We start from the raw sequence: 12,132 nt of genomic DNA, 5'->3' as shown, positions 1-12,132 counted from the left end.
TTCTTCTTTTCGGTCTCCTTTCCTGCACTTCACCAGAAGACGGTTGGGTGGTGATGACAGGACATGCCAGACTCCAGCAGAAGTAATAACAGGAAAATCCAGACTGGAACAACAACCTGACAAAGTTGTCTTACCCTGGCTGACAAGCAGATACTTTAACCAAGGAGATGATGCTGTAATAACTTCTGAGGATTAATTTAGCCTGAGATCAGGGTTTTACTTTATAAACAGCAAACCCCTTCAAGTTACATAGAGCCTAATAAAAAGCTGAAGAAATAGGGAGGGCATTTGAACACAGCAACCTTGCAGCAGAAAATATGCACCGTGCGAAAAGGCTGAGTCTTTGCTGCGTGGAATCATTGTGGATTGAACAACGCGGGTAACGTTTGCCGCTTTCTTTGTTTATTTTTGCACGGATCTGCAGCCAAACTCACCATGCTCGACTTTCGGTTCAAACCTAAGAAATTTCACCTGCAACGCAAACGTTTTAAAAACGCTCATATATTCTTGTAACGTCTGTGAGGTCCTGACACGGCGGCGCTCTGAAGACCTCCTGCGAAAACCCATGTTTGCCAAAACTGAAATATAGTATTAGGTCAGCAATGCATTAATGCAACTGAGACCACTGGCACCTCTCTGAAGAATAGCTGTGGGTGCTGACGACTTCACTCCGTGTTTTCAGGCCGTTGTTTGCCTGTTGAAGTATAATAAAAGAGGGCTTGGAGGCAGGTCCTGTGGCCGAGAGGCTGGAAAGAGGGTTTTGATTTCCAGGGTCAGCTTGTTCTGCACTGAGCAGAGGTGGTTGGGGCACTTTGGAGACAGGAGGAAAGAGTGGTTTTGGGTTTTTTTTAAATCAGAAGTAGCTCTAGGTTATTGGTTGGGAACTGTATTGGTTGAGGGCTTAGCTGGGAAAACTCTTCTATGGCTTGGATTTGCTTCCTTTTTTCTCTTGTGTGCAATAAAGCTGGATATAAAGGCGAAAAGTAACTCCCTCTTGCTGCCCCAGGGGAGGTTAGGATCCGACTCCCTCCATTCCCACATATATATAGCATAGCTCTGGATTTTATTTCCTGACCACCATCACCAGGGAAAGCCCAGCTCGCATCTGAAGTGGGAAAAGTGGGACAGGATCCGAAGTCGTCTTGGATGGTAATTGCGGTGGGAGCTGGGGAGAACAGGGGCCCCAGGGAGGAGCCAAAATACAAAATGTAAAAAACCTGGCTAGACAGTGTCAGTCCTGCATTAGCTAAAACTCGTCATTTTAAACCTAATCTCAGCAGTCGTGCCGTAGCAAAGCGTGGGTATCACCACCTCCTCCCAAGCCAGCCCTTCATCCCCTTTGCACTGATGGTGACAGTTTAAATATTGTCTCAGTCTGCCAAATGCATTTTTGTTTTACGTCTTTTATTTGGCTATTAGATATGCCAGATATTGCACATTTCATGTAATACTTATTCGTTTAGCAGGTCTGTCGAGATTGCCTGCTTTCCTGATAAATTGTCATGAGTTTTGGAGGTGGGACTACTCTCTAATTTAATACGATGTGTATTTAACTGCGATATGTAAGGCTTCTGGTCTTCCTTTCCGCTGCTGACTGTATACACACATCTTTATTACTAGGGCTTCATAAGCAATACTGGGAACACTTCCATCACTGACCCACTTCAGAAATAAAATAGGCACAAGAAATTACACAGAATCACCTCAAATAGATCTGGGAATAAGGCTGAGATCTGTAATATGAAAAATGCAACTTTAAGTCACTTTGCCATATTGCTTTCCAAATGCATGTGCCAAATAATAACCTTGGCTATGCTATTTATATCTGCGACTCCACAAATGACCAGACTTAGCTATTGTGATACCTGGTCTCTCCTTCTGTCTCAAAAGCAGCTGCTATCTACTGCCAGAGTATATATCTTGCCCCCATCTCAGAAAGTGCCCTTAAAAGATAATACAGTCTTTTTATTTCCCCAATTATTCCTGCGAGATAAGTGGAAGAGGCTGGCGTTTTTACATCCAAAGGCTCTTGGTTTAATCCCTGCTAAGGTCATAAGAAAGGAAAAATACATGACTGTTTCTGAATGCATATGAACACAGTTGCTGAATAAAATAGCATCACTCACCAATAATGCATTCACATTATTTTAGTGTTGAACCTTTGCAGATTCAATGCTCTGTGTTTCCATGGAGCTACACCAGACGCTGGTGACCATGAACCTGCTCTGCCACCTACACTGCTGATCAAATCCTGCTGGCTTTTGTTGTTTTAATGTGGCAAAGTATGCAAATAAAATCCATACAGAGCCCATAGAAGAAGGGAGGAAAGAAATGTGTCCTCCATTCAAACTTTCAAGGCCAAAGCATCAGTTGTCTAAGTGCAAGGTCCTGCACTTGGGTCACAGCAACCCCATGCAACGCTACCAGCTTGGGGAAGAGTGGCTGGAAAGCTGCCTGGCAGAGAAGGACCTGGGGGTGTTGGTTGACAGCCGGCTGAATATGAGCCAGCAGTGTGCCCAGGTGGCCAAGAAAGCCAACAGCATCCTGGCTTGTATCAGCAATAGTGTGGCCAGCAGGAGTAGGGCAGTGATTGTCCCCTGCACTCGGCACTGGTGAGGCCGCACCTCGAATGCTGTGTTCAGTGTTGGGCCCCTCACTCCAAGAGAGACATGGAGGGGCTGGAGCGTGTCCAGAGAAGGGCAACGGAGCTGGGGAAGGGTCTGGAGCACAAGGCTGATGGGGAGCGGCTGAGGGACCTGGGGTTGTTCAGCCTGGAGAAGAGGAGGCTGAGGGGAGACCTCATCGCTCTCTACAACTGCCTGAAAGGAGGGTGCAGAGAGGTGGGGTCGGTCTCTTCTCCCAGGTAACAAGCGACAGGACGAGAGGAAATGGCCTCAAGTTGCGCCAGGGGAGGTTTAGACTGGATATTAGGAAATTTTACTTCACCCAAAGGGTTGTCCAGCGTTGGACCAGGCTGCCCAGGGAAGTGGTGGAGTCCCCATCCCTGGAGGTATTTAAAAGACGTTTGGATGAGGTGCTTGGGGACATGGTGTAGTGGTGGGCTTGGCAGTGCTGGGTTAACAGTTGGACTCAATGATCTTAAAGGTCTTTCCCAACCTAAGCAATTCTATGATTCTCTGATTTTATCTCTTCCCCTCTTGTTTTCTTTCAAGTCATCTCTTTCTCACACAACTCAGGACACAGCAACTAAAGTAACTCCCTTAACCCCCACTGCACAGTCTTCATCGTTCTTGCTTCCCAGTGCCCCTAGCAGGACCTGCTAAACCAAATTTCAGAGGCATGTTGTCAGATTGAAGATCTGTTACAAATTTGCCTCCGCCATCACTTTTGCTCCTGTGTCTTCTCCCCAGTCATGGCTCCTTTACTGCTGGGATGATCTGAATGTTGTTACCCTCATCTGCTCTCTTCTGCAGCCTCCTTTTGTCTTGTTTCATACAGCTGGACTCGCCCCAGTGTAGAAGGCAGTCCATCTCCACCCTTCCTGAAAATCCAGTTATTTAGGAGTTCTGCAAGAGCCAACCCATCTTCACGTATGTGTATCTCCATATATGTAGCATACAGACTAGTGTTACCCATTTCAGTAAGTAAGTAAAGCAGAAATACAATTCCTACTGCTAGTAAAAAATGTCCTGCTGCCTCCTAGGATCACCTCTTGGGCTTGGGTAGGGAACATTCCAGAAATATCTGTGCAAGAGTTCTCCCAACTCTGTGATTAAAACAGTAAAAAAGATTTTCAGGTAGATCGGATGCTTCCCAATACACTGGAATTTCTCCATTAAAGATCAAATCTTGTTAAAAGGCCTGAGCTAGACACTTTAAAGTCTTGTCTTCAGGTACTCATGCTGCAGAAAATTATTAATATGAGATCTTTGCTTCCACTTTTTTCCTGTTTTCCGTTTCTATCCTTTCCTTACTTTCCTCCTCTTCTCTGGTTGTAATACCATAACTGCTGTCTTTGGGGAAAAAAAAATCACATGCTGGCTGGTTTTTTGTCTTCTGTTCCAGCTTTCTTGCCTTCAAAGCCTCTTAGACTTTGTCCTGCACTGAGGTTTTGGAGCTGTTCTGGTGATTATAAACCATCATATGGTTTCATTATGTTCCACCGTAATGAAACAGTTTTTGTCTCATGTAAGGCAAATATTGGCAAAAGGAGTGAGGAAAATGCAGCAAGTGATGAGCATCGTTTAGTACTCGTAAGGGTGCTGTTGGGGGAAAGAAGAGAGGGGAGCTGATGGAAAAGGGTCATGCCAGAACAGGAGGCAGTGCAGTAGAAGGGGCAAAAGAGACTTGATATCACCTTTTTTTTTTTAATTTGAGGGTTGTGAAAGGAGGGAAAGTGTATAAAGAGGAGTGAAGTGTAAATGCAAGCACAGAGGAGAAGGGCGTGCGGTGATGGGAGGACGCGAGGAGGACACCAGAGCTGTGAGGGGCAAGACGGGGTATCCCAGTGGTGGCAAACCCCAAGTGCCCATCTCTGGGCTGTTGGGTTCTTCAAAGGACTGAAGAGTTGTTTTTAACTCCGCTGGTGTTAAAGCAAGAGGCAAAGTTCCTCCTGAGTTACTGGGTACCTAATTAGGCCAGAGCTTCACAAATCCTGCCATGGCAAGAGTGTGGATTAAAATCTTCCCCATTCACTTGTCTTCAACATTCACCACCCATGCCTTCTGGTTGCTATATACACATACATACATATACATACATACATATATTAACTTGCTTTTGAAAGTGTTGCTTTCTAGAAAGTTTCCAGTGAAATCCATTTAATTTTTACTGGGTCCATTACCTAAGAGCGCTGCAAAATGTGGTGCTGGCGTGAGTCAGGTTATGATAATCAAGAACTGTGTACCAGCAGGGAACAAACTGTATTCCTTCACTGTTCATTTCAGACCTTTAAACATACGATTTTCTTTTAATAGAGCAGAGTTTTCTGTACAGAAAAATACATCTTTTATTGTACAGAAGATACCAGTGTTAGCCAGTCGCCACTGAAAACACTATATCATCCTGGATTGTTTCGGTGACAGACTGCTACTTCTAGTTTATATTTTTATATTGTTATACTTACATTATACATTAATTTTAATTTAATGATTTTTCGGAAGGATTGGGGGAATTGCAAAAGTTTGCCTGCCCCGAGGCTGACTGAGGCAATGGGACAAGCTGTACACAACTGCAAAGGTCACGCTGATGGGGAAGGATCTAACGTCTCCAGGGAAGGACTGGAGAGAGGAGACCTGAGCCTTCTCCATCTCTCTGCCTCCCAGCCAGTGTGTGGTTCTGTTCTCCCATATTTAACACATGTACCATACTTGTTTACAGTAGCTCATCGAGCTAGAAGGAGAAATTGTTTTGCTGTGATAAGCGGTAATTATAGAAACCACCTTCAAGTAAATTGTTAAAAAGCTATTCAGTTGTATGGCATATTTCCCTATTTGTATGCATTTCACTTTTCACTTGTCGCAAAAAAATGTGATTCCAACTCCTTGATTTAAAAAAACAAAGCAAAAGGAGAGAGCTGTCACCGGAGCTTAAAACTAATTTGATTTTCTTGATTTGATTTTTTTGAGTTTGATGAATTAGAAGTTTAATACAGGATGTGAGCTGCTGTGCCCCAGTAAAGTCTATCACAGTTCAAGGCCTCCAGCTCTTGCTCCATCTGTAACTTTCCAGCAACAGGTTACTTTTAAAAAACCAAAAGACAACAACAAAAAAAAGTAAAATTTGGCATTGAAACAGGAAATATGTGAACCTGTCACAGTAAGCAGTCTCAAAGGGCAAGCTGCTTTGCAGGAGCTAATTAACCTTAGGAAATAATTACACAAATATGCAAATGCTGTTTAGATAATTCCATGTGTTATCAACTCAGGTAGTCCATCATAACTGCAGACCTTGCAATGTCTAGGTGTTAGAATCTGGCATAGTTGATAAGGCTTCGGTTGCTGCATCACTTCAGCTTGGTATTTAACAATGAATGACTGTGATATTACATTAGTAAATTCAACCTGTTTTTTGAATGCAACAGAACGTAACACCATATTCACGGTGTGCACACTGCTTATCTGCGTATTCCTAATGGCTCCAGCCATTAAAATGTTATATACCTCTCAACTCCTAACGCTAGCAATATTGGAAAAAATGACAGGCTGGAATCTGCGGTCTCTTACTCCACTTTTTTCCACAATGGATGGCCCAAGAATTTACCCACAATCATTTTGAGTTTTCAGGGACTTAAAAACTGTTACAGAGAGAATTTTAAATCTGCAAGCTGGTTTTCTCGAAGCAAAACCTCTTATTTAAACGAGACGAGGAGCAGCATTTTATACAAGCACGTTTCTGTTAGTGTTGCATAGACCCTGAGACGACGTAGTCGCGGGCTGCCATTCTTGGTGTGAGGTTCCCCCAAAACCAAGCCCAGCTGGCCTAGGCTGGAGCAGCCCAGGACGTCCCTAACCCATGCCGGGACTTGAGTCGAGGCCGAGCAGATCAGCGACTGGCAACCTCTTCCCTGCCACAAGCTGCTGCGTCGAGGAGCTGCAGGAGAGGTTCTGGCCCTGGGATATTAAATGGCTTCATATATATGAGAAACATGAATTTATTAATCATTGTCATATTATTTTCATAGACTGTACTATTAAACTATATGATTAAACTTTTGATATTAAAATGAAAAGCTCCATATTAACCATTTATGATCATTTTTTGAGCAATCGCTGTTTTGGTTTAAAAAGTAAGGCATTTTTTATACATAGTTAAGAGATAGTCTTTAAAATATACTGAAAAAAAAAGTCTTTTATTACTAGAAAAAGGAATCTGTTCTTAAACCAGTGTTTGCGAATACTCATCTCTTCCAAATGAAATAAAATTACATTCTATTTGCAAATACCCGATGGTCATTTCTCATTCAAAAGGAGTATGTCCATGCGGCAAGAGCATCTTTTTGATTAGCCCCACGCAGCCGTCATTAACTGAATCAGAACCTAGTATCTGGCTACTTATATTCTATATTACCTTTATGGATGCTCCTTTTACAGCAGCTTCCAGAAATGTGTGCCTCCTCTAGCATTCAGGAAAAGGAATAAATACACCATCCGCAATCTAAAATACCTCAGCAATACTTGTGTTAAATGATTTTAACCACCTTTATCTCCAAGGCAATCTTCAGCGGGATTTGCTGCGCACGAGTATGACAGGTGTTCAATATCTGATAGTCTCCGTAGCATTGGCAGTCACTGATGGCAAATGAGGTATATTCACTCTATTTTTGTCAGTGAAAAGGACTAAAACACAATGGTTATTAGGAAAAAGACGTCTTTTCATTTATTAGCGAATTAAGGGGTAAATCTTACTGATAGTATGCCATTAAAACCGGAGGCAGGTGAGATTCTGCACGATGGGGGCACAACCTTCGCCTCTGCCTCTGTGCCGAGAGCCTCTGCCCCATTCCCCACCCGGCACCGGGGAGCTGGGGTGCAGGAGCAGGGTCAGGAGGTGCCTGGTCTGCAGCAACCCGACAGTTGCCTGTTTTTGTGTTACTTTGCATTGGTTTAGCATCACACGGAGGCCTTTCCACATAACATCATTCTCAATTTTTTTTTCTTTTATTGCTAATTAAATACATGGGGGGGGGGGCAGATTTTCAGAGGGATGAAGATCCACAGCTATGACTTCCACACCTCCAAAAAAACAGACTGCTTATTTAGACATAGAATTACCAGATACAGATGAGCAACTTTCAGCAGCTGGAAATTTAAGTTCAGCTTTCCCAGCACCTTTCCCTCCCAGTCTGTTTCACAAACGAGAATGCATTCAGCCTCAGCTGCCTTCGGAGCTGCATAGCGTGATTTCTCCATTCCTTTCTGTACAATCATATAGATAATTAGGTAAAGCATGACCAAGAGGCCCGCAGTTTATGAAATAATTTAACAAGGTGGTATGTAAGTGCATTGGATTTAGCTGCAATGAAAAGAAGGAAAGCAACAGCTGCCTGAAACTGTCACCTTTCATACTGAAACTGCAGTATCCAGCCTCATAATTTAACCCAGGCCAGGCAGAGAAGGTTAATCCCCGGATCCTCATGGGCCCAGCGCAATTTGAAATCCTAAGGAGACCGGCCGTATTCTGCAGCCAGCAGTGCCCGCTCCCGCAGCCAGATGTTTCTTGTACGGACACGGCGCCGGTTTATTCACCGTCCAAGTTGTTTAAAATACGGGCTTGTTACGAGGGGAAAAAATAAGCAGATGCTCTGAAGAGAGAGCTTTTCTTCTAAACATACACGACTCCTCTGAACTCCTTCTCACACGTATGTGCATTTCTTACCTTGTTTAGGGTTTAGCAGGGTATGTACAGCAACACAGTTTATCCTGACATTTTATGGGTTTTTTTTCACCAGTAACAAAGGAAACTGTAGTTACGGTCTGCATCTAACTCGTTCTAGCTCATGCTTTTATAAAATCCTATTGAGTCTTTGTACTGGATTGTGAAGCTGTGCGGTTAATGATTCAGTTTACTAGACCAGTGGTTATGCTTTAATTGGTGAAAGGTTTTTCGGGCTGAGTTTCTGAATCCTTCAGAAGCTTCTTGCTGCTGTCTTAGTCTTTGGAAGCCCTAAAATTGTGTGCTTTTCCCAGCAACGTGTAGAATAATAAATAGAAAGTACCTGAAAATGCAATATTAACCAGAAACAACCTCTTCTTTTTGTCAGAACGTTAAACCAGGGTTATGTACCTGTACAAAAATTGCTGTTAGGAGAATTAATGGTAACATTATTATTTAAAAACAAATATCTTCTGAATATTTAACTAAAATAAATCTTTTAGAGAAGCTACTCATTTTAAAACTCTCCTGGTGTTTTAATGTGCCTTTTCCATATGTATCATAATTAGAGTACATCACTTTTCTGTAGGAAACTCCAGTTCAAGTTGTCCTTCAGCTTTATCTTAATAACTGGTCTGTCAATCATATTTTCTTTATGAAATTTCTTTTGAAAAACTTCCCTCTTTCCTCACAAAGGGAGGAGTCTTTACCTCCTTTACCTATCTCTACAATCAAATTTCAAAACAGGATTGAAAGAAAATAAGCCCTTTCTCATGCTGAGGTGGTTTACAATAGTTGATACATAATTAGTTAAAACTATGTTCTGTCATAGTCAATCAAGAGCAGAATCTGTCCAGGATTAAGAAGAATACCTTCAGTGCTTTTTGGCAAATTTGATAAATATGTTTTAATCGCTGCTGCCTTAGAGAAAAAAAATTTAAAAGCACATAATTGTTTTAAAAGCTTTGGGTCCAGATCCATAAAGATTTGTAGCCATTTCAGTCTTATTTAGGAAACCAGGCGTGAGAATAGAAGTAAAAGCCTAAATCCACCACATTATTTAGCTGTCTGTCTTCCCATTGATTTTAGACACTCGTAAGAGCTTAAATTCCCAAAACTGTGTTTCAGCATGGGTCTAAGACCTAAATCACTTCAGTGTTCTTGGTAAAGTTACAGTGATTCACACTGTAATTAGGATCTTCCGATTGCCAGTGGCTTTCGCTGGTTTGTGCTTTATTTTCCCCAAGGAACCGAGGCTTTTGTGGTCTGCGTCTGGGTCACCTAGGGGTATGAAGTTGTTGGTGGAGCAGAGCAAAGGGGAAAGGGATGCAGATTTTAGGAAGTGACGTGACCTTGACTGAGCAGCTCTTTCTGGCACGAGAGAGCCTGGAAAGAGCCTGCAGTGTTCTGCTAGAGAGGTGTGAAATCCTGGAGGGGCCCGGCAGCGAGCAGAGCATCCTCCTCTTGTCACCTGAGACTAGACAGATGTTAGTTATAACATGGACAACCAGAGCAATAAGTAAAATGTAGAGGGGTACAGGGCTTTCCGGGAGCCCCTGAGGTAGAGGTGGGAGTGCACAACCCTGATGTTTGAGGAGAGTGCACTAAAATCAGTGTAAATCACTCCAGTGCCTTCAGTGACTCTTACTTTGACTGGCGTTCACAAATTCTTGTTCAGTAATAAGAAAAAGCATTCCCCTCACCACCAGAGACTCCAAAGTAATGGCTAACCTGTAAGCAGTCAAGAGGTGTTTTATCTGCGCTGTATCTCATAGTCTGCGGTTGCAAAAAGTAGCATTTAAAAGAGTAGTTGCAAATACCATAATTTTAATCTTTGGCAGATTTCTGTTAGCCCATAATATGAAAAAATAGTAAAGGCTGGAATTGTATTTATATTGTTCCTACTTGTTTTTATTGTTTTATCAGACTAGGGCTTAACTACTTTAAACAAACCGTCAGTGAACAAACATTTGACAAAGAGTTGTCAAAAGAATGAAAATCAGAGCAGTGGCTCATAATTTCCTTGAATGCCTCTGTTTGGCTGAATTGCCATCATGGTATTTAGACAAAATTTTGCAGATGCATAATTTTTGTTGTATTTATTAAAATAAGCCACAATAAAGCAACAGTTTTACTGCCTTTAAATTGCAATCTTAAATTTCTTTTATTTAAACAAATGAATCTGTTCTTTTTTTGACACTAGAGTATATTCATTTGAGGTTTGTTTTAAGAAAACATTTTAACATCTAGGAACACATTGCTTTTAGACAGAATTGCCAGTTTTTAGAAGGTAATTGTTGCAAACGTAATTTCTTTCTGCAGGATAATGGATCTCCTGAAGAACATGCAATTTATGTTTGGGACCATTTTATTTCCCAGTCAGCTGCAGAGAACGTGTTTTTTGTTGCTCACAGTTATGGTGGACTTGCCTTTGTAGAGTTGGTAAGTGTGACTTCTCCATTGCCTTCTTTCCTGAAGTCTTTCACAGATTTCCTAAATTCTTTGTGATAATCTTCTTGAAAGCAGCCATTTAGGAACAACTTTGAACCAATGGTCAGATACAGATCTGTGAGGATTTCTTTGCAACTGGAAGGTCACTGCATTTTTCTCTGGTTTTGTATTAGACAATAAGGTCCCAAGTGTGCACGAACCTGAAAGACTGTGGGAAAACAAAACGCATTGGATCCTCCTTGTCCAGGCTACGTACCAAAAGGCAGCACTCAGTGAGTTTCTGCTCTGGGGCAGAAAGACGGGAGGTGAAGACTGAGAACATGCAAGAACAGTTTTAAAGCAAAGTCACATTAACAAATGCACCTTTTTGTATATAGATTGGAACTGGTCATGAGGGGAGATTTGGCTGTTTTACCCAATTTTGCAGGTTTTCCACAAAGGTCTGCAGAAGTTGCTGGGAAGACTTTTTTGCCATTTATCAGGCTCTGGGTAAACCCGGATGTAAGGTGGGGAGGACTCTGCTCAGTGTAAAGCTGCCCTACCCCTGATGCTGGGACTGCTGAACATCCAGTTTGCAGTCTTTCACCCTTTTCTCTAAAGGCAAATTTGTTGACCCGATCTAGTATACGAAGTTGCCTGTTGAACTTGTATACCATTCTTTGAGTGTAGCTATAGACTCCTCACTTAATTGTGAAATGCTGGCGTAATCAGGACATGTTTTATTGAAGAAAACAAAAAAAAAAAAGTGCCATTTATTGTGGAAATGTAAATTGCAAAACATTGCAATTGGTTTTATAGACACAGGAATCAGCAGAAGTATACGTACATCTTTTGTCTATAACACATTCGTTCAGTCTAACTGAAAGTTAGTAGAAGTGATTCCTGCCTGAACGTAAGATGAGTGCCTTAGTTAAGAAAAAGCATGCATGAGTGTTTTGTTTTTAATCTTGTGCTGCTCTAAGTAGCAAGAAGAATCCAGAGCAGGACCACTTGTATTACTTTAAGAACTTAAGATTTTTGTTAACCCTTTTCATTTGTAGAAATTAAGGCCATTTTGATTTTCCCTGTGCTTCCGGAAGAGTATTTTTAAAATAAGTATGACGTGTACAGATTTGAGACTTGAGAACAGTTCAGCTGATCATTTTCCACAGGTATTTTATTACCAGGTCAATAAATAGTCTCAAAACTAAATGTTTAAGAGACCAGATTAGGGAAGGTCAATAATTCCTTCAATAACCACAACTTTGGGCAAGAAACGGGTTGCATTGCGTGTGCCTGTTGCTCCTTGGATGCAATGAAGGGTAGGGAGCATCTCTTCTGTCTTGGCTTTCCTGAGCTGTGATTTTC

General features: G+C 41.9%; 1 protein-coding gene across 5 annotated transcripts in view; it reads left to right on the top strand.

Annotated features, from left to right (window-relative positions):
• ARB2A (ARB2 cotranscriptional regulator A) overlaps window positions 1-12,132 on the top strand; it is a 269,434-nt gene that overhangs the window by 146,275 nt on the left and 111,027 nt on the right. For 4 of the 5 annotated variants that reach the window (XM_072860769.1, XM_072860767.1, XM_072860768.1 and 1 more), the window contains exon 8: window positions 10,657-10,776. The exons of the other annotated variant lie outside the window; for it this stretch is intronic. In XM_072860769.1, the coding sequence (XP_072716870.1) occupies window positions 10,657-10,776 (120 nt within the window). The remainder of the gene's footprint in view (window positions 1-10,656; window positions 10,777-12,132) is intronic. 5 annotated transcript variants of the gene reach the window in all.

The sequence above is a fragment of the Ciconia boyciana genome, chromosome 4 (assembly GCF_034638445.1).
Source record: "Ciconia boyciana chromosome 4, ASM3463844v1, whole genome shotgun sequence".
NCBI lineage: Eukaryota > Metazoa > Chordata > Aves > Ciconiiformes > Ciconiidae > Ciconia > Ciconia boyciana.
The sequence above is the reverse complement of the archived record's forward strand: the minus strand, read 5'-3'. Positions and strand labels throughout refer to the sequence as shown.